This window comes from Hypomesus transpacificus, chromosome 11, assembly GCF_021917145.1.
Source record: "Hypomesus transpacificus isolate Combined female chromosome 11, fHypTra1, whole genome shotgun sequence".
Taxonomy (NCBI): domain Eukaryota; kingdom Metazoa; phylum Chordata; class Actinopteri; order Osmeriformes; family Osmeridae; genus Hypomesus; species Hypomesus transpacificus.
In genome coordinates this window covers 4312278-4334431 of record NC_061070.1, presented here as the reverse complement: position 1 = coordinate 4334431, position 22154 = coordinate 4312278, and the positions used below count along the sequence as shown (strand labels likewise).

Below are 22154 nucleotides of genomic sequence, written 5' to 3'. Positions count from 1 at the left end.
GGTGTCAAACTCATTTCGCATCGTGGGCCACATACGGCCTAGGGAGATGTCAAGTGGGCCGGACCATTAAAATTATACCATACTCTGCTATAAATAACCAAAATATCATGTCTTTCTTCTGTGTTATCTAGTTTAATTGATATAAAGACCATATCGTATAAAGTCCGTCCAACCGCATTAACAAGTAATGATCTCTTAGGTGGTGTAGTTGGTTAAAGCGATGTAAGATTACATATTGTTAATGCGAATCTGGGATCCCAAGTTCGCGCCCCAGTCCAGTGAATCTCGTACGATATTCTTTAACTTTTACTGTGAGAAAATGACATAATTCTAAAGGCCTACGGATGTATCACAACATTTTAATGTGTGAGCACTAATATCAGATCAAAATGAACACATGTAGCCTTAATTAAATATTGAATAACGTAGGGTAGTCTACCGTCGGAGACAACCACTACGCCTCATTCAGCCAGTTTAAACGGCTGCTAGATGACGCTGTTCATTTTCAAAGCGCCGATAGTTCGGCTCTTTGGGCCGGCACAATCCGGAAGAAACCATCAAAGCTTCACAAGGCATCGTTCGCCCATCCCTAGTAGAGACCAAGGTATTAATTGATACCGTCTGCTGTTTTCAGTCTGTCTCAGTGATGCGGCTTGTCTTCTACTCTGATGGAAAGAGTGCGCCCCTTAGCGGATAATCCATGAATTGCAGCGAATTAAAAATATTAATTCCATGTCTTTTATGCATTTTTTCCACTTTCAAATTATCCTGCGGGCCTGATCGAACCTCCTTGGGGGCCGGTTCCGGCCCGCGGGCCGTATGTTTGACACCCCTGTTCTAGAAGCAGTTCATGTGACTGAAGTGTACTTTACCCTGACCTCATGTACAGTTAATAACAATACTTTAGGACCATTAAAGAAAATATGTAAAAAGTTCAGGAGTCAAATATAGTTTATTAAAATATTTCACTACAACAGTTACATTTGCGCTGTAAACCGAATCAAAATCATTTATTTTACTCATTTTTTCTAATGTTGAAGTTCAAATGGTCTTAAGTGACCTCTTGTGGTCAAAGTGTGCAACACCACCTTATTTCCTTTTTCACAAATTGGCAACAAGAAATCCATCCTTTTCAGCAGGATACATAAATCTTTTCTGGGATATATGCTTCCGTCCACAAACATTAGAAAGATTTGATAGATTCCACATGTGTGAATGTGGATCGGGATACCAATCAAAAACTGTTACACTAGGGTATACACACACTTTCTCATGAAGACATGCTCAAACACACACACACACACACACACACAATGTGTGATGCACACATACACGGTCAGTTAAATTACTTGAAAAAGGGGAAAATACAAAACATTTGAAATTGAGCAAGAGAGGCAACCTACAGTCAGTCAAACACGCGCACACACACACACACTTGTTGCGTATGAGTTTTGAGGGGGGTGGGGTGGGTGTAAATAGACACATTCTAAACAGACACTGGTCCCCTGACTGATCTCAGACAGCCAGGATAAGCTTAAACATTAGAAGAACACTTCCTATGTTATAGCCTCCAAAGTCTGCTGCATAGTCCATGCTGATTGGCTGCTATCACCACTCTACTCCAAGACTGGTTGGTTGGCAGCAGCAGCATGTCACACCTTCTTCTTGTTCTTCTGCATTTTTTTTCCAGACAACGCCCCCTTCTGGGCACCTCGCACCATGCCCTTAAACTGACCCTGCATCTTGGCTCGCTTCCTACACACACACACACACAAACAGTAGTGAGTGTAATAGTGTGTGTAGCAGTGTGTAATGCAACAGCATGTTGTGCAACTGTGTGTCGTGTAACATTGTGTGTAACCGTGTGTGGTGTACTGTCAGAAATATTAATCTATCAAGCATTGCACAGTCAGTCGGTGAACAAGTTTTAGTGTGCGTTGTAACTGTTTGTGTAGCAGTGTGTGGGGTGACGGTGTGTGTAATTGTGTGTGTGGTGTACTGTGTGTAGTGAAACTGTGTGTATACCTGCGGTTGAGCTGGGCCTTCTTCAGGGGGATGTAGGCATACGGGTCAACCTTGCCCTTCTTCTTCACATCTCCCTTTCCTTTCTGTAGAGGGAACACACACACACACACGTGGAGGGGGATTTACAGAATGTGTACTGTAGTTTGTGTGCGTGTGTTTGTGTGCGAGTGTGTCTGTGTTATGTGTGTCTGTTTGAGGGTGTGTATGTGTGTCTCTCTGTGTGAGTTTGTGTCTATGTATGAATGTGTCTCTGTGTAAAAGTGTGTGCGAGTGTGTCTGTGTAAGAGTGTGTGTGAGTGTGTGTGTGTAAGAGTGTGTCCCCTCACCTTGGACCTGTAGTCTCCACCCGTGTCTCTGCTGCCCCCCAGAGGTCTGTGTATGCCAGAGCCACCAGCTGGAGAGAAAGAGTACAAAACATTACAGAATGCACACACACACAAACTTACAAACACACACATAGCCTATGCCAGAAGAGTTGGGTTCTGATCCTACCTTTGTATTTGAGCTGAGGCTCTATGTCCATGTCATCATCAAAGCTGCCATCTTGGACTTTCCTCTTCTGGGTCTTCTTCTGCGGGTCAGAGAAGAGCAGAGGAGAGTTCAAAACCAGAGTCAACCAAGCCCTTGTGTATTGGCTCTAGTCCTAACAGACATGACCATTGTTAGTTTGAGTTGTAGTTCAGTAATGGCGGTGGAGAAAGATGCAAGCGAAGCCATTTGGTCCGTTGTCGAAACGCTGCCAAATAATCCAGAAGTTAAAGCCGGAGCAAGAACAATCTTTGCTGAGTTTTGTTGGTGGCCATGATGTTGTGGCCCTCAGGTTTGGGAAAAGTTAGATTTTCCAGCTCGCTCCGTTAGTGGTGAAGGAGTTGGGTAAGGCCAACGCTAGCAATTGGTTAAGGCAGAACAGAGTGGCTCTGGGCAGATCCAATAGTTTTAAACTTCAACAGAGTACCCGCCTTCAAGGAAGTTAACGCTTGTCAATGGAGTGATCCCAGACCCTCTGTACAAATGAAATGTACGAAGGTCTGGTTAGGACCAGGCTAACTAGTTCTAGTCTTAACGGGTGTATTAGTTCTAGTTCTAGCAGACAGGACCGTGATCCAGTGGAACTCACTGCCTTGACTCCAGCCTCCTCCAGGATGTCCTTCATCTCTCCCTCCTCATCTGTGGAGCAGAGAAACAGCTCAGTTAGAACCACCCCAGCCCAACGTGCACAAATACACCTGTACAAATGTAAGTGAAATGTCCACTCAAAATGCTGACAAAAGTTTGATTAACGATTTCCAACACAGCCTTCACTGGTATTCTTAACCTGGAATGATAATATATAGTATAGGCACAAAGAAAATAAAAGGAAATTGCATAACACCTGGGAATAAAGACATTTATTAGAAAATATATAAAGTTCTATGTGCTCGCTATAACTTCTATTGGAGCCGTCATCGCAATTAATCACTCATGCAGTGCATGTCCGCGAATATGTATAATAATGTTTTTCAAGAACAGCCGAACCCTTGTTCTGTTTTGATCAATAGTAATCTCGTTGATAGAAAGATCGAGTGTGTCTTCTTGTCTGATCAAGACTCAACTGTGATGTGCGCAAACAATAGCTTGCTTCGATAAACTTGAATATCATAATTTGTGTGTTCCATTTCTGACCACTGGTTAGTTCTAGATTCTATTGATCTACATTTCAGTAGTTTGCAAATATATGTAAAGGAGTAAACCTTGATAATCTTTGAACCATACATGATAGCACCATGGGGTTGGACTATTGTCAATCTATTAGCCTATCTATTTTAATCTAAAGTGGAAGCAAAATGATTTCCTCAAGCATAGCCTCCATTATTTATGAAATGGTAAAAAATACTAATAATCCATAGATGTCTGCTAATAAAGTGACACGGTAACACAGACAGGGTTTCATTTTATTTTTGGGAGCACCTAAGACCTAGCCTGGCTGCCAGCCCAACTTCTCCCCGCCCACAAAAAAAAAATTGGGTTGGGAAGTTGGGTCTGGAGGGTCTCGTATTGGGGACAACTACAGAAAACCAGAATCGGGACGGACCAATGAAATTGCCAGGGCGGGCTTTATACGATGATGGACAGATGATCAACAGTAACGTAATCAACAATGTCACGAAAGAGCGCTTGGGTTGAATTCGTTTTCAACAAACAACATATTACGTTGCTCTGATTGGTTGTAGGTCTATCCAATTGAGTTGGCGCCGAAAATGGCTGCCTTGGCGCTGAAAATGGCTGCCTGGGTAGGCTCTCCTGCCAAAGTAAATTCCTAGTCTGTGCAAACTTTCATGGCGAATAAACACCAATTCTGATTCTGATTGAGCGAAGAGGCATTTGTTTTACGAGTTCGGTTGAAACACGCCCCGTAGTCACAGCCCAACGGAGAGTTTTCAGACTCATATTCTGACTAGAATTATGAGTATGACAACGTCAGGCTACCTAAGACCCATTGTGACCCAGGAAAAACCCTGTAACCACACGTTCTCTACCCAGTCCTCCTTACCTTTGTTGACTTTTCCATCCTCATCCTCTCTGATGATCAGTCGTCCATCAGATGTCACCTTGAAGCCGTGGTTCTTCTTGGCGCTCTTCTTCAGGTCAGGGTTGGTGGCTAGAGAACAACAACAACCATCATGTCAGCAACATCAACCATGTTGCCAACAGGCCACAAAACTACTTAGAAATCCTGCCATGCCGAAATGGTGGAATAAAATAACTGGTTTAATCAATGACAGTAAAAACTACATTACCTAGCACTCTTTGGGACACCTTGGGATCCAGGAAGTTGAGTGGTTCATCTCCCTGCCCCTCCTTCAGCCAGGCACGGCCCTTCTGCTTGCCAGCCTTCCGTTGGGTCTTATTGGCCTTTCCTTCATTGTCTGATGGCTCACTGTCTGACTCTGCCAGGATTTCTTCAATACTGGGAGGGAAAGAGAGACAGAGTGACGAGAAATGCATCAGTGCTACTTTTGGAGGTTAGGACAGGACTGGTCAGTTTGTGTATACACGTGTGTGTGTATATTTTTATGTGTGTGGATGTGTGTGTACCTCTCCCCCTTGGCTGTAGGCATGTCGTCCTCACTCTCTGAGCCGTCCTGGTCCTCAGCCTGCCGGCGTCTCTTAGAGCGAGCCTCCTCCTTCCTGATGTTCACCAAAACCTTGTGATGCTCCACAGGAAGCATGCTCTTCACCAGCTCAAACCTGCAGGAGGGGAGGGGGGATTTTTAGTGTGTAGATTACACACACAAACACCACACACTGAAACGCCACACAGCAAAGTACACACACACTAAAGCAGCATGCAGTAGGAAGCGTTACCCAAACTTCCTGATGAGCTTGGTGAAGATGTTCTTCAGCTTGGTCCTGAAATGTCTCCTCACATCATCCTGGATGCTCCCAATGCCCTCTATCTGTTAGAGTGAGGGAGAGTGGGGGGCGAGAGAGATTAAGAGAGGGAGGAGGCAGGGGCAGAGCGAGAGGGAGAGAGACAAACATGATACAATCTTTGTGTGTGTGTGTGTGTGTGTGTGTGTGTGTGAGAGAGAGAGAGAGAGAGAGAGTCCTACCATGGTGGTGGCGTGTGAGGCCAGGGTCTTTGGGTCCATGATGAAGAGGATGACCTTGATGAAGCTGAGGGAAGCCTTGACGATCTCCCTGGTACGAGACCTGAGCAGCATACACACGTTGTGCAACAACTCCTCCATGGTGGACATGTCTATGGAGTCTGGATGCACACGCGCGCATACACACGCAGTCGTGAGTCACACACACATACTTAAACAGAACTCTTTTGAGCTTTCGTCTTTCCAGCTACCAAGGTAAGCTGAATCCCAAACTCAGGTGCACGGGTGTACTGACCTTTGAACTGAAACACCAGCCTGGTGAGGGCCAGGACAGTGCAGGTGATCATGGTGACTGAACCTGTGAGACCAACATACACCAGGAGCAGGTACTGCTGGATAGCCTCTGAGAGGGGGGAGGGAGGTGGGAGGGAGAGAAGTAGTGGGGGGAGTGGGAGAGGGATAGAGAGAGGGGGATAGAGACAGAAAGAGTAGGGAGGTGATGGGGATTGAGAAAGACACAAAGAGAGAGTATGGGGGAATTGAGAGGAGAGCGAGAGAGAAAATAAGCTTTATTGGAAAAGCACTGTAGAAAAACATGGATTACTCTGGCTTGCACGTGTTTATGCTGCAGCGTCTTACCTTTAGCATTGCCATGGAAACGCATGAAGGCGTTTCCTATCTCTACCAGTAGACCATAGGCGTTCTTACGAGCTCCGACAGACACCTCCTTAGTGCAGATAATCACCTGAGACACACACACACACAGTCTAAGTAAAGACACACAGTCTTAGTAAAGACAGACAGGTGTTTGCGTGCGTGTGAGAGAGTGTACCTCAGGTATCAGGGCGGTGATGAAGTCTGTATGCTCCTCACTTAGTTGTTTCACTATGTGGATCAGACACTTCAGTCTGGGCTGAAAGAGGGAGGGAGGAGGCAGGGAGAGAGGAACGAGGGGTAAGTGAGAGAGATAGTTAAACAACCTACACCTGCTAGGTCTGCATCTCTCCAACCCTCTCACACCACATAAACAATCTCACACACGTAACAATATTCACACACGCATTCAGCACATTTCTCTCTCTCCAGCACACAAACAGTCTTTCTAACAAACACATGCATACACATCTCTTTTTCCCACTAGCATGCACACACACACACAGCTCGTACCCTCTTGGCAGGTGAGGAGGCATTCTTCAGGGTCTCCAGCAGGACGTGTTTGAGCGTCTCCAGGTGAGACAGGACAAAGGCCTTGCATTCGTCCCTCTCTCCTCCACACATCTCTTCCAGCACTCGGTACGCCTTCTTCTGCATGCTGGCCACCTTGCTCTGAACACACACACACACACACACAGGCCGATTACTTACTGTGTGCGTATGGAAAGGAGTCCACGTGTATGTGTGTGTGTATGGACATGAGTGTATGTGGATTTGTGTATGAGTGTGTGTGTGTATGTATGGCTATGAGGCTGTGTGTGTGTGTAAGCATGTGAGTGTGTATGTATGGATGCGAGAGTGTACCTCCAGGTGGGGCTTGATCAGCTCAAAGGTGTTGCTCATGGTCACCTGGTCCACCTGGGGTGCCATGGCAACCATAAGATCCATCACTGACAGCCTGAAAGGAGACATTTGGAGGAGAGGAGAAGGGAGAGGAGAGTGAGATGAAGAGGAGGGAAAAAAGGCAAAGGAGGGAGACGAGGAGGAAAAGAAAAGGTGAGTCCCAGTCACATTGATGAAGTTGTTTGCAAAATTGTTATTGTTGCGTCTACTGTCTGGAGGGTCCTCCCTTCTAAACTCTACTGTCTGGAGGGTCTTCCCTTCTAAACTCTACTGTCTGGAGGGTCCTCCCTTCTAAACTCCACTGTCTGGAGGGTCCTCCCTTCTAAACGCCACTGTCTGGAGGGTCCTCCCTTCTAAACTCCACTGTCTGGAGGGTCCTCCCTTCTAAACTCCACTGTCTGGAGGGTCCTCCCTTCTAAACGCCACTGTCTGGAGGGTCCTCCCTTCTAAACGCCACTGTCTGGAGGGTCCTCCCTTCTAAACTCTACTGTCTGGAGGGTCCTTCCTTCTAAACGCCACTGTCTGGAGGGTCCTACCTTATAAACTCTGTGCTGTCTGGGTGGCTGAGCTTCTCTGTGGCTTTCTGGAGGAACACACACACCATCTGTGGACAGAAGAGGGAGATCACACACCACACAGGGTCTCACACACAGCACATTACTGATGCACTGATTAATGCAAGTGTGTTATTCTGTCTGTACTGGTTGTGTCTGTGAATATCTTAATTACCGTATTTTTCAGAAATTTAACTGCGGTTTATAACCCGATTTAACATTTTTCTTGTGATGTTGCGGTTTATATTTCGAAGCGGCTTATAGAACGTTTTTATAACAAAACAACAGTATAAACACTTTTCAAAACAATTCCCGGGCAATAGAAAACATGCATTACGCATTACACAACGGCATGCTGTACTACCTATACTCATGTATTGCTTGGTATCATTGTTTCCGCATATTCCGCACTGGAATATATGCTGCACTCAATACGGAAACTTCAACTTTCAACTTTGTTTATCCTTGAAGGTTGTTGAAGTTTCCGTATTAAGTGCAGCATATATTCCAGTGCGGTTTATACCCAGATTTACAAACACAAAGCTCCCATTCTGGTGGGGTGCGGTTCATAAAGTACTGGATGTAAGTGTGTGTACATATGCATGTATGCAGTTGTGAGTGAGTGTGTACAGTGTATCCGGAAAGTATTCACAGTGCTTCACATTTTCCACGTGTAATGTTACAGCCTAATTCCAAAATTGACTTTGCCATTGCACTCAAATTTGAGATTAGGTACTTCCTGTTTCCACTGATCACCCTTGAGATGTTTCTACAAGTTGGAGTCCACTTGTGGTAAATTCTGTTAATTGGACATGATTTGGAAGGGCAAAAACCTGTCTACGGTCCCACAGTTGACAGTGCATGTCAGAGCACAAATCAAGCCATGAAGTCCAAGGAGTTTTCTGTACACCTCAGACAGGATTGTATTGAGGCAGAGATCGGGGGGAGGGTACAGAAAAATGTCTGCAGCATTGAAGGTCCCAATGATCACATCGGCCTCTATCATCCGTAAATAGAAGAAGTTTGGAACCACCAGGACTTTTCCTAGAGTTAGCAGCCTGAGCCATCAGAGGAGAAGGGTCTTAGGGAGGTGACCAGGTTGATGGTCCCTCTTACAGCACTCCAGCGTTGCTCTGTGAAGAGAGGAGCACCTTCTAGAAGGACAACCATCTCTAGAGTACTCCACCAATCAGGCCTGTATGGTAGAGTGGCCAGATGGAAGCCACTCCTCAAAAAGGCACCTGAAGGACTCTCAGACCATGAGAAACAATATTCTCTTGTCTGATGAAACAAAGATTGAACTCTTTTGCCTGAGTCCCAAGAGTCATTTCTGGAGGAAACCAGGCACCGCTAAATACCTGTCCATTACCATCTCTACAGTGAATCAATGAGGTGGCAGCATCATGCTGTAGGGATGTTTTTCAGCGGCAGGAACTGGGAGACAGATGGAAAGATGAATGCAGCAATGTACAGACATCCTTGAATTGAAAACCTGCTCCAGAGTGCTCTGGACCTCAGACTGGGGCGAAGGTTCGTCTTCCAAAAGGACAACAACCATAAGCACACAGCCAAGATAACAAAGGAGTGGCTTTGGGACTGTGAATGTCCTTGAGTGGCCCAGCCAGAGCCCAGACTTGAACCTGAGAGAGATCTGAAAATGGCTATGCACCGACGCTCCCCATCCAACCTGATGGAGCTTGAGAGGTCCTGCAAAGAAGAATGGGAGAAACTGCCCCAAAATAGGTGTGCCAAGCTTGTAGCATGAGGCTGTAATTGCTGCCATAGGTGCTTCAACAAAGTATTGCGCAAGGGCTGTGACTTTGTGAAGTTAGGCTTCCCTGGCAGTTTTAGCCACAAAAACTTAATTCAAGCCTGAAATCAATCGGGACCGAGACGGAACATTTTTACACTGACGTTGTCTATGTAGTGCAAATATTCAAGTTTTTTTAGCGGTGGGAAAATAATAAATATAGAGAACCATGGTTGTGCTCGCCGAAGGATTGAGCACACCCAATAAGGTTGTAACATAACATTTTCACTTGGATCAGTCATTCACACTTGGAGCAAATAATCTCTCACACAATGTAACACTGTCCATCAATAAAAGGGTGCAAAAAATACTTTGTCACACAGAGAATTCGCATCAGCTGTGTGCTTGGAATTCAAGTGGTATTTCAGACAGGACGTGCTGCAATGATAGCTCAGTTCACAACAACAAAACACACAGATCACTTTGGTCTTGTCAATGGAACCATTTGGCAATTTTTTTTTAAGTATACTTTCCAATCAGAATCTTATTGGCATCCATTTCGACATCTCGCGCTTGCCATCCACTCAAAACGTAATGTTAGCCGACTACTCTTTGGCTGGCTCGCAAACAAGTGTTTGCGGCGTGCCCGTTTTATTTCCGGTCTAGCTAGATCCGGTGTGGTGTTGTAGTTTTTCTAATGTTACTGCATCTGTTTTGCAACAGCATGTGAAAAACTACAAAATTTGAACGCTAAATCTTGCGATAATTTTTTACGGCGTAAAAATGGGTTTGCGTTAACGCCGTTAATAAACCGTTTAACTGACAGCACTAATAAAAATGTGGCAAAAGCTTAAGCGCTGTGAATACTTTACAGATGCACTGTATGTATGCGCGTGTCTGTATGTGTGGTTGTGTGTGTGCATGTGGCTCTATATGGGTGGTTGTGTGAGTATGTTTGTGTGTGTGTATGCATACCTCCGTGTCAGTGATGGTCAGGTAGACTTTGATGGTGTCCAGGACAGCCATCCTGTGTGAGGCGATCTCCCCCTGACCTGGCTGCTGGCTGTACACGTTGAACAGGATGGGCAGGAAGTTCTTAGAGAAGCGCCTCACCTCTGCCTTCTCTTCCTCTGCAGTGACGACACACAGTTAGCCACAGACACAGTTACACATGTACACTTACATGCACGGACACACTCGTCTATGGGGTGCAATCGGAGTCAGCGTACAGTGCATTCACCAGTTACATGATACGGGTGAATTATGTGTAGGCTATTCTGCCGAGTTTTAGAAAGCTCAGAATGAATATACACCTTACAGTTGGATTTGGTGTGCGTATAAACAGCCATAATTTGTGCATATTAAATTTGATAAGGCATGTGCACAGGAAGGTGGCATGTGTGCAATAAAACCATTCATTTTGAAACAACGATCTAAGGCATGCCGGTGCATATTAACCGGTGACACTGATTACACCCCATGAGACACACACGTGCACACACATATATGCACGTACACACAGACAGACACACATATTCAGACACAAACGTACACATGCAGACAAAGTAGGCTTTACTTCTGCCTGTGTATTTGTTTTATGTGTAGGCCTACCTGTGTTGCAGCTCTTGGTGATGATGGTTCGCAGGGCTTGGCAGATGGTCAGCCGGAGGTCTGGACGCTCGTTGATAGCGTTGCCTAGCGCCCGCGCGATGCCCTTGAAGGAAGCCACCAGGTCAAGCGGACCCACACAGAAGCCAGGAAGCATGGTCCAGATCTGGGGGGCAGAGGGATGGAGCATTTACACCACCACCATGGTACATCTGTGTGTGAGGGAAGGGAGGGCTACAAAACCATGTGTAGTACAGTTAGTGAAGTGCCTAAACAGGCAGAAGGCAGATAGTAAACACGTCGTAAGCAGGTAGTGAACAGGTACACGAGTAGCAAGGATGGTAGCCCCCGGTGTAAACAGGTATTAAGGTAGGTAGCCCCCCGTGTAAACAGGTATTAAGGTAGGTAGCCCCCAGTGTAAACAGGTATTAAGGTAGGTAGCCCCTGGTGTAAACAAGTATTAAGGTAGGTAGCCCCCGGTGTAAACAGGTATTAAGGTAGGAAGCCCCCAGTGTAAACAGGTTGTATGCAGGCAGTAAGCAGCCAGTAAGGTTGGTACCTGCAGCTGCAGTGTCTGGTAGACTTTAGCCTCAAGCTTCTGTCCTGCCTGCTCCAACTGCAGCGCTGCAACACACAGAACAAGGTCAGAAAACGCACGCACACACATGCTCTCAAACACACACTGTCACGCGTCCTCTCAGACACACCTTTCTGCCGGAGCGTTGCTGCGAGAGGCAGGAAGTAGGAAGTGTAAAAGGCCAGTTGTGTGTTCTTGACATGGTCTCGTATGACAGGCACCAGCCAGCTACGAGGGAACTCCAGATCATCCCTGGAAACCACAATCCAGTTAGCAACCAGACTGTCCCCTTAGCCACAAACTTTCACTGTGTGTCTGCATGGACGTGTAAGAAAGATAATAACTTTTTTAAAGAGTATGTGTCATAGATTAGATGTCATACTGGTTACAGAGGCCTCAATACTGGACTTGATGTAACCTGATGTCAGTGTGTTGTCAGAGGTTACCGGTGTTGCCAGGGGTGACAGGGCATACTCACTCGTTGCCGGTGATGTTGAGGGGCACGGCCCCCAGAACCAGCTCTGGGCCCATGCTCTCCACAGCGCCCCCTATGGCCAGGTCAAGCTCCCCGCTGTAGGGAAACCTGGGGGTGGAGCGCAGGTCTGCCAGGGACTGCAGGGACTGGGGAAAACACATGCAAGGAAATTGTAAGACCACAGATGCTTGTGTTTGTCCCCGGCTGTGAAACAATTCGATTAGATGGTAGGGAGATTGACTCGTTAATATCTGACTCCAATTTAGAAATGGGCAAGTACTTATTATTATTGCGCTTAATATCGGCCGATAATCGGTCGACCCCTAACTTTAATATTACAGCCCCTTTTGTGCAAAACAACAACTGTTCCAGACGAGTGTCTGAGTGACCAGTGACAAAGGGGCTGTATCATTCAGGTCTCTGCCAATACAGCCACACACACACACAAATATGTGCTACCTTGGTCATGATAAGGTGTGTGTGCGTTACCTTGGTCATGATGGGGTGTGTGTGTTACCTTGGTCATGATGGGGTGAGCTTGTTTTCCTGCAGCTCTGTAGAAGCAGCCTAGAATCTGCAGCACGAACAGCCAGGAGGAGTGGAACTTGTAGGACAGACCCTCCTCCACGATGCTAGCGCGCACACACACACACACACACACAGTCAGTCTCTTCCCATTGGAAGCGATGGTTTGGTTCCATTCCGTTACTTTGGTCACCTACCGGAACATCTTGCAGACGTGAAGGGCGTTCCCTGAGGTGGTTGAGGGATTAATGGGACCAATCTCCTCCATGTGAGGGGCCACACACTCCATCAGCAGGGTCTACACACACACAGGTTACTGGTACACATTCGTATGGGATACCATTAGCAAGAGTGTGTGTGTGTGCGTGCCTACCTTCAGCGTGCTGGCGGCAGCCGCCACCACCTGTGTGTGTGGGGAGAGCAGGCAGCTCATGGCGGCGGAGCAGAGGCGGGGCAAGTGGGCCAGGCTGAGCGTGCTCTGTAGCACCCCCAGATGGACGTGGGCCTTCTCCATCACTGCCAGCCACGCCAGCAGCGGCTGCAGGTCGCCCTCGCTGGGCAGGTAGTCATACAGGGCCTGGGGCAGGACGGAACACACACACACACATGCTTGTTTGTTTAGCCTAATGTGGCCTGACCATTCACTTCCATTCAAAAGTGTGTTTTATCTAACCCTTCACCCCATGAAAAAAAAGCATTTGACCTTGCAGAGGCCAGTAAAAGGGGCCCACACGGTCAAGTTTTTCACCAAGTTTCACTGCACTTGTGAGGGTATTTTTCACGGAAAATAAATTTAGAGATCCAAGTTTTGAATCACATTTTGAGCTTTCCATACATGGCATCGTTTTCTTAAAGGGGTCATTGACTGCAGAGCCAAATTTACCTTGTCACATTTAAATAACGACAGTTCAGTGGGTAAAACGGACATACAATGAACCCCAAAGTCTATTGACACCTTTATCCTATGCAAATCTCACAACGGAAAAAGCCGAACTGACATCCGTTCGGTGGCTCCACTTTTTTGGCTCTGGTCTGTACCTTTGTCAAAGGTGTGCTGCTCTGTGTACCTCCACAGAATAACAAAGAATAACGTTTTTCAAGGATATTGAAAATGGACTACGGTCGTTAATGCAGTGTTCCACGCTGACACTTTTCAGAGTCTTCCCAAGGAACCAAACACTCAACAGGCTGTGATGTTTGTCTATGAAAAGATCCCTGTGCAGTTCGACCCTAAATTACACATTTGTTCAAACCATTTCACCAGTTTTGAAAACCTGAGACAATGTAAAGTAGGATTTGCTATGAAGCTGTTGCTGAAGAGAGGTGCTGTTCATCACAACCACAAGCTGTAGTATGATGTAGTCGCTAAAAGTTATTAGCAATGCTAACGTATCCTGCCTGTATCTAGCATCAGTAGAATGTGTGATGATTTAGTTTATTGGCAATGGGGCTAACGTTATTTCATTTTCCTGACTTTCATTCAAATAATTAACCCGTGTTGTCATGTAAATCTACAAATCAAGACGCATTTGTTTGTCCAGATCTATTTTTCAGCAAGATAGCTAGAGCTAACTGAAGCAGAGCTGAATCACGATAGTTTGTTTGCTAAGCTGTAATGCTAACGTTACCCACCTAAGTCGATCCTGTTTGCTTAGACAACAGAAGTTGAAACTACTAACGTAATCATTTCAAATGATATCTATTCAATCTGTTGAAAGGTGTTGTGTAGACACAATACATTTATTTGTATGTTTTTATTTCAAGTCTCCACCTTCGTTGTTTCAGTGAGTGCTGTTGGCCGTGTTGCGTCTTTGCTCAGCAGCTTTACTCGTTGTAAACCAACCAATCAGCACGCAGCTCATCTCTACATTCATGAGCATACCATAAAAGGAGGAGAAAACCTAGCGTTTTTTCCCGGGACAGTTTCACAGGAAGCATCAGGGGGCATAAAACAGCACCCGGGCAATTTTCAGCCCAACCAATGTTACATACCCTATTCAGATATGTTAAGGAACAGTGTGAAATAACAAAACAAAAATGTCAATGACCCCTTTAAAATGCCAGAATACATGTTACAGCTTGTGTGCGTGCGTCTCACCGTGATGATCTGTGCGTTAAGCTCAGCAGACAGTGTGGCAGGATTGGGCTTGCTGCTGAACAGCTTGTGGAAGGCTTGCATGGCACACGCGGTCACCAACTAGACAGAGGTAAACACAAGCACCATATTAGACTGTGTGTGTGCACGCGCGTAGTAATAGAGATTGTTTGCATTTGTGTGTGGTAGCCAGTGTATGTGTGTGTGTGTGTATTACACAAGATTGTCGGAGTGCATGTCGTTTCTTGTGTGTGTGTGTGTACTGTAATATCATTTTAGGCTGTATGTAAAATGTATTTGCTTTTAGTATGATTAGATTTAAGGCTTCTGTGATTGATAAGAAACATCCTGCCAAACTTGCAGCTTACAGGAAAGGGATAGGTCAAGAGGTGGTCGGCAGTGGATCCTTAGGGATGGGCATTGTGAAAGAAATGTTGGGCTTCTGTACAATTAATGTATTTTGATAGTTGTTTAAAAGTAGGTAGGGGTAATAGGGGTTCTGGGCCATCAGCTGGGAAGTGCTGGTGGGCTGGATTCTCCAGGTTCCATTCTAGAATGCTAGATGGAGCTGATGGAATTGTCTTTGTGTTACTGTCTTATGTTTGTGTTTCGATGATGTTATGTTGGTAACGTTATGTTTACGTCATACGTCAAATAAACATTAACTCAACCCAACTTCAGCTTAATGATTGATTCTCTCAAAAACTTCCAAGACAGCATTTTCTAAGGTCTTTAGAAAGTTTGGCCTTAAGGAAGAGTAGTTTTAACTTAAGGAGGAAGCTTGGAGTCACAAGTCTGGGAGGATCGATAGATTCAACAAGTGATCATTTGTGTTTTAGGAATGTTCTGATGAGGGGAAAGAGCAAGAGGCATTGCAGGAGTGGTTCCTGATCAGAAATCCATTGTGGATGGACCTATGACATCTGAGTCCAGCGCAGTCAGCTGAGAAGTGCTGGTGTCTACTGGATTCTCCGGTTCCAATCTATAAATGTTAGATGGAGTTGTATGTAATTGTCTTTGTGTCATGTTGGACGGAGCGGTATGGAAATCAGAACTTGTGAGATGGTGTTTGGGCATGGGTGTTTGGGCATGGGTGTTTGTCTGATGTTTGTGTGTCGAAGATTGTGTCATGCTGGAGAAGTGGTTGTGTGTCGGCAGTTCAATAAACGTGACTTTTTAATTCACACAACTCAGTTTAACCATCGATCGAGTCTCCCTACAAATGTCCATAGCAGTACCTAATGCTGTGTCTGCGTGTGTCTCACCACATGGCTGAGGGTCATGACCCGTAACAGGGTCTCACAGCAGGACTTGACAGCCCCCAGAGGAAACGTCACCAAGAGCTCCTTCATCAGGCCCAGAATGTGCAGCGTGGTGGTGTCCTCTGCACTGCCTGAACAGAAACATACACATTAAACAAGAATCTGTATTCTACAGTTCTCAGGGGGAAAGGCTATGGTAATGCCTTCACAGTGAGTGAGTGACTGAAGATGAAGAGGTTAACTGAAAAGTGTTGTCCGTACCTCCTGCCTGCTCCATCTCTTTGATGCAGAACTTGGCGGTTACCGAGGCAGCAGGGTGATGGGGCGGGGCATCATCAGTAAACAGGAAGTCACTGCCTCGGAGGATGGAACACACGCCTTGCTGAGCTGCTTTACGCACCTGAGGGACATAAAACACATTAATTATGTATACCCTGGGGAGGGGAGATCTTTCCCTGAGCCAAGTTGACTGCAGATTCCATGAGAGGATCTAAACCAGACCTTGGGCTTGCTGTGGACGGTGAAGACAAGCAGGCCTTGGTAGATCTGCAGGGTGGAGGGGTAGGACCACATTGACACGTCCTGCTTCTTTAAGAGGGTAGCCAGGCATGACAGGATCTGGAGACACACACAGTTTAATTTTAGAAAACATCACTTTCACAAAAAACACTTGGTCCATTGCTCACTCACCCCCTTCCCTCGCCCCCTCCCCCTCTCACCCTCACTCCCCCATTCAACCTAGGGTTGGTTTTGGTTTCAATTGTATTGATTGCGGTTTTCAAATCTGGTACTTGATTCAGATTCTCGATTTTTTGGAGATAACAATACAAAAATATAGAGGTCTGTTTTATAATTTTCATTTCATCGGGCGATCATTTAATGGAGAAGCAGTAAGCTAGAAACATTTTGGCTTAAAGGTCCCATGGCATGAACATTTCACTTTATGAGGTTTAACATTAATATGAGTTCCCCTAGCCTGCCCAGTGGATAGAAATTACGATGGGTGTAAACCAAGCCCTTGGTATCCTGCTCCTCCTTTGAGAAAATGAAATGTGTCGGCATAAGGGGAAAGGTTACCTCCCCTTTCTCCGCTTTGCCCGCCCAGAGAATTTGGCCCGCCCATGAGTAAATCAGCTACAACCGTGCAAGAAATATTGTTTTTTCCTCGAGAGATATCATGGCTTGCAAACGACTGAAGCATGGCGGTGCTCAGTTTTTGGATGTACAAATGAACACCAAAGTATTTTTTGAGTTCCTTCATCCGAGTCTCTGAAGAACCAGTGTGTTAATTTTATTTTATTTGGAAATGCGCCGACTAGTGCATTTCAATTTTTTTGGCGCAAGATTAACTTTATTTTTGGCCTATCAAACTTTTAAATTGTTTTCACATGCTGTTGCAACCACTGGTGACGTTAGAAAAACTACACCACCACACCGGATCTAGCTAGACCGGAAACAAAACAACATCACGCTGCACACCCTTGTTTGGGTTAAATAGGCTAAATGGTAGTACATTTACATTTTGTCATTTAGCAGACGCTCTTATCCAGAGCGACTTACAGTAAGTACAGGGACATTCCCCCCAAGGCAAGTATGGTGAAGTGCCTCGCCCAAGGACACAACATCATGTGGCACGGCGGGGAATCGATCCGGCAACCTTCTGATTACCAGCCCGACTCCCTCACCGCTCAGCCACCTGACTCCATCTAGTAGTAGGCTAACGATACGTTTTGAGAGGATGGCGAGCACGAGACACCAATATGGATGCCAATAAGATTTTGAATGGAAAGTTTACTTTAAAAAAGTTGCCAAATGGTTCCATTGACAAGACCAAAGTGATCTGTGTGTTTTGTCGTTGTGAACTGAGCTATCATCGCCACACATCCAGACTGAAATACCACTTGATGGGTAAGCACACAGTTGATGCAAATTCTCCGCGCCCTTGTCAAAGTCAGGCAATTGTAATGTTGTTTTCAATAAAAAAACATTTGCACTAAGCAAGCCGATCCACTTTTCCATGTTGATAAAAGCATTACAATGGGAAAATATTATGGGACAAAATGAAATCAAGGGCATTTAGAATAGATAAAAATGTGCGATTAATTGTGAGTTAACTATGACATTAATGCGGTTACATATTTTAAGCGTTTGACAGCACTAGCGCCGACACAACTTCCCAAAAGTTTTGTCTGCGCCAAACATTTCACGGACGACTGTTTCCTCAACTTGGGCCAATACAGAATTGGCCTTGCTGAACGTCTGAAACTAAAGTCTGGATCAGTACCAACTGGATCATTACCAACCCAGCTACAAACCTTGGACAAGTCAACTAACACCATCATTTTGTTGCTTTACTGTATATGGTTACCTTGCTTAACCCTTAGAATGTGGCTGTAACATTAGCTCTGCAGCTAACAGCTAACAGTCCAGTTACTGTCGCTACTGTAAAGGTAGATAGCATCAAGTATGTGTGTGAATACACACTGTAACACAAGTGTTGTACACTTTTATATTTGGGTGATATCTGCATTTCCCGTCATTGAAATGACGATGAGTGTGCACCTCTGCAAACCAGGGCGATGAGATGGGAAAGGGCAAATTTGAGGCATCTCACAGCAACGCGTCTACGAGCCACTGCGATACATCCACTGTAAATATTAGCGCATGGCACAAGCTGGCCTTGTACCATTGCAAGCTGGCCTTGACCAACCCCACCATCCACATTGCCCCGCCTCTCTCCTCCTCATTAGCAATTAAAGCTACAGACACAAATGACACATCCTAGAAAAAGCTCATTGTGGGACTGCTCGTAGTGGCTGTAATTCAGAATTTCTGAGACTTCAGATACAGTAGTAGTAGTAGGGGCCACCAAGGCCTATATAAAAGCATCCAACATTTTCATGCCATGGGACCTTTGAGCCTGTTTGAGTTGTCAAGTCAACCCATCAGCCTGTAGCCATGTGAAAGGCTCAACAGGGGGAGCTCCAGCGATAGTGCGGAAGAATACTCTTGCAAATTTAATGTACGGAAATATTGCACCAAGAGATTGTAATACCCTTCGTAATTAAGTTAGGAACTGAATTGAATCGTTCTCAATACCCAACCCTTATCCAACCTCCCTCCCTCACCTACCCTACCCCCACCCACCCACCAACCCTCACTCCCCCTCCCACCCATACTCTCTCTCACCCATCGGAGGGCCAGGGGAGACTCTGTGCTGGCCTGTGCAGACAGGACGTCCATCAGGGCCTTGGATGTGTCTGAAAACTTGGAAATGAGCACAGGGGTAGGAACCCTGATGGACACACAAAGAGACAAGTCAACACCTTAAAACACACACATGCATACACACACTGCACATTCAAACACACATGCGCATACTCACACTGCACTCTCACACACACACAAACACACACTACAGCCAACATCTGAACACGCTAAAGTAAATCTTGAAGCATGCATCAGTGTAAGTAGAACTATGAGTGGTTCAGGAATGTAATAACAGGAGTGTTTGGTTAAGGAGTGTGAGCAGAGGTGTGATTGGTTGAGGAGTTTAAGAGCAGAGGAGTGATGGGAGGGTGAGGCTGACCGTTTCAGGACCAGGTTGAGGAGGTAGGCCACAGCAGCCAGAGATTCTCCTGAATCCACAGCTTCCAGAGTGGTCATCTAACACACACACAATAAGAATATTGATTAATGACAAAGCTACTATTAGCTCTGGAGTAGAAAAAGAGAGTGAGGGACAGACATTAAACCTGATATCTCTTTCTCTATATATCTCTATATCTATTTATATGGCAAGCGCAATACATGGTCCAGCAAACACTCACCAGAGCAGCAAAGTACTCTGTCTCCGTCTCTTTTCCTCCCTGGGCTCTGATCACCTCTGTCACTGCTGCCAACACCGCACAGATCTGACACACAAACCAGCTGTAGTTAACACAATACGTCACACACACACCTGTATGTTTCATTTACACACACCCACTGACTATCACACACAAAACAAGTAAAAATGGTTTACAATCATCCAGCCCCCCCCCCCCCCCCTTTGTATTGACAGGGGTGTGTATTCCCAGCAGAGCCAGCCTTGCTGTAGAGGCAGCCTCTCTACCTCTTTATGGGCCGCAGAGTTGGACTCCCAGTAGCGCTGGACCTTCCGGAAGGTGAGGTTGGAGCAGTCGGACAGTCCACTGAGGAAAGTCCCTGAGGTCCTCTCTGACCTCGCCTGCTCGGCCTCCTCCATAAAGGCATCTCCTCGGACACCTGGGCCGGTATCCAGGGGTCCTGCCTGCAGCTCATTGTGCAGTTTTAGAGCATCTACAGTCAGGCCGCTCTTTTCTGGACACAAAGGACAGGGATGAACATGGATTTACTGAAATTTTAATCTTGATCAATCTTTACCAGTGGCAAGTCTGGTAAAGAGGTTGCTTGTTGTGGTGACAGATTATCAGACTCCGCAAGTGTGCAATCAAACACACACACTTAATTTATTTCTCCGGAACAGCAAACATCTTTGAATATGGCTTTTCCTTGTGTCGATCGGTGAAGCCAACAGACCTGCCACTCCTGTATACGGTTAGTTTAATGTGTCCTCTAATAATGCAGAGCTCCCAAGACTCAATTTTAGCTTGAGTTTGAAAGGATTCAAACCAAAATATCCCACCCACTCCTCTGCCTGACAACTGCTGGGAGACATACATACAAGGAGCCTGTCCGTCCAGTCATTATTGCCTGTCTGACCTTAATGGTCGTGTTCATCACAGATATCGGGTTGATTTCATCTTACTGTCGAAAGATGTATTGGTTTCTATCAGGATGTAAAGTATATTTAAGCAAATATGAAAAAAACGGTTTCTCAACATTACCTACCCTGCTGTTACTTACGCTGGTACACAAAGTAGCTAGCTAGATCAATCCAAGAAATAGAATATGACGTGGCCAAAAGAAGAGAGAAGCCATTTTATCACTCTTTTAGTTATGTCTTCATTATGTTATGTTTAATCATGCACTCTGGCATGTTATTGGAAAGCTAGTCGTGCTCGACACATAACTTGACTAGCTACCCACGTGCGACGGGAATAGAGCCTACCGATCTTGCTTACCTAAGGGACTGCTGAAATAGCGACCTTTCGCTGCCTGACGGAATCGGCTAGTCTGCGGATTAGAGTCACTGCTGTGTCCTTTTTTCCATCGCTTGAGCTTTGATCCTACCCCGGATCGTAGTTTGCCAGATTTCACCATTTTGTCACTTGTTTTAAAGTCACGCTGGCTCTGCGGCCATGCATCTGTTCACAGGACTCTCTGTCGCGCTCCGATTTACGTCACTCCTGTTTTCCCCGAAGACCTTTTTAACTAGACCAAGCAAAGGATGTATTTTCACTAGGGAACGCCAAGTTAGTCATCATTTATTAAATAAATAAATAGATAAGGCCATAAATATATAAATAAATATGGCTATAAAATCAATTCTGAAATTAAAACAAGATTGCAATAAATATATAAATATAGCATCATATAATTATATCGCTGAATCCATTGACCTACATCAATAAATAAATACATTTACTTATTTCAAAATGATGTTTTTGTAAAGACGACATTTATTTATTCCATGGGACTTTTATTTGCTAATGCCACATATTTCCGAACACCACATGAGAGGGGCGTGGTTATCTTGAAACCAACGCAACTGCACAAGATCGAAGGCAGAGAGGGACACCTAGATTCGAAAGATGATGGAAGACATAAATCGTGTCAGAGATCGCATGCTGGCCTTAGTAAATAGAATAAGCATGGCTTGTCAGGTGATATAATTTTGCCACACATTGAAGATTCTGTATTGGTAGGCCTACTCATACTACCACCCCAATTTTATATATAAAGTGACTTCCAAGAGAGAGCTTTACAAAAGTGCATCTCTGCTGCGTCTCTGATCATAACAAAGAGATAGCCCCAAACATTGCGGGTAGCCAAAACATGAAGCATACTTTGTGAAAAAAAACGTCCCAAAGGGGAGAACCATAAGAGCATGTAGTGAAACAAGTTAGAATTAAACAACATGAACCTCAATCTTCCCATGGAAAATCGTTATTTGTACATTAAGTTTTCATCATGGTACAAAGCTGTAGCTCGT

The 22154-nt window shown here is 45.3% G+C and overlaps 1 protein-coding gene across 1 annotated transcript; it reads right to left on the bottom strand.

Moving 5' to 3' along the window:
- Nucleotides 1-941: 941 nt before the first annotated feature.
- Nucleotides 942-21353, bottom strand: rrp12 (ribosomal RNA processing 12 homolog). The gene is made up of 33 exons (XM_047028685.1): nucleotides 21124-21353; nucleotides 20133-20359; nucleotides 19849-19932; nucleotides 19608-19684; nucleotides 19208-19313; nucleotides 16520-16636; nucleotides 16280-16418; nucleotides 16022-16149; nucleotides 14760-14858; nucleotides 13035-13238; nucleotides 12859-12959; nucleotides 12654-12768; nucleotides 12140-12282; nucleotides 11792-11913; nucleotides 11644-11708; nucleotides 11088-11250; nucleotides 10452-10606; nucleotides 7709-7776; nucleotides 7134-7227; nucleotides 6783-6941; nucleotides 6448-6528; nucleotides 6255-6360; nucleotides 5911-6018; nucleotides 5619-5776; nucleotides 5371-5462; nucleotides 5101-5253; nucleotides 4803-4972; nucleotides 4556-4663; nucleotides 3143-3192; nucleotides 2518-2596; nucleotides 2352-2419; nucleotides 2026-2108; nucleotides 942-1755 (listed from the first exon to the last, which is right to left on the bottom strand). The coding sequence occupies exons 1-33, from the start codon at nucleotides 21260-21262 to the stop codon at nucleotides 1653-1655; spliced, it is 3864 nt and encodes a 1287-aa protein (XP_046884641.1). The 5' UTR covers nucleotides 21263-21353; the 3' UTR covers nucleotides 942-1652.
- Nucleotides 21354-22154: the final 801 nt, after the last annotated feature.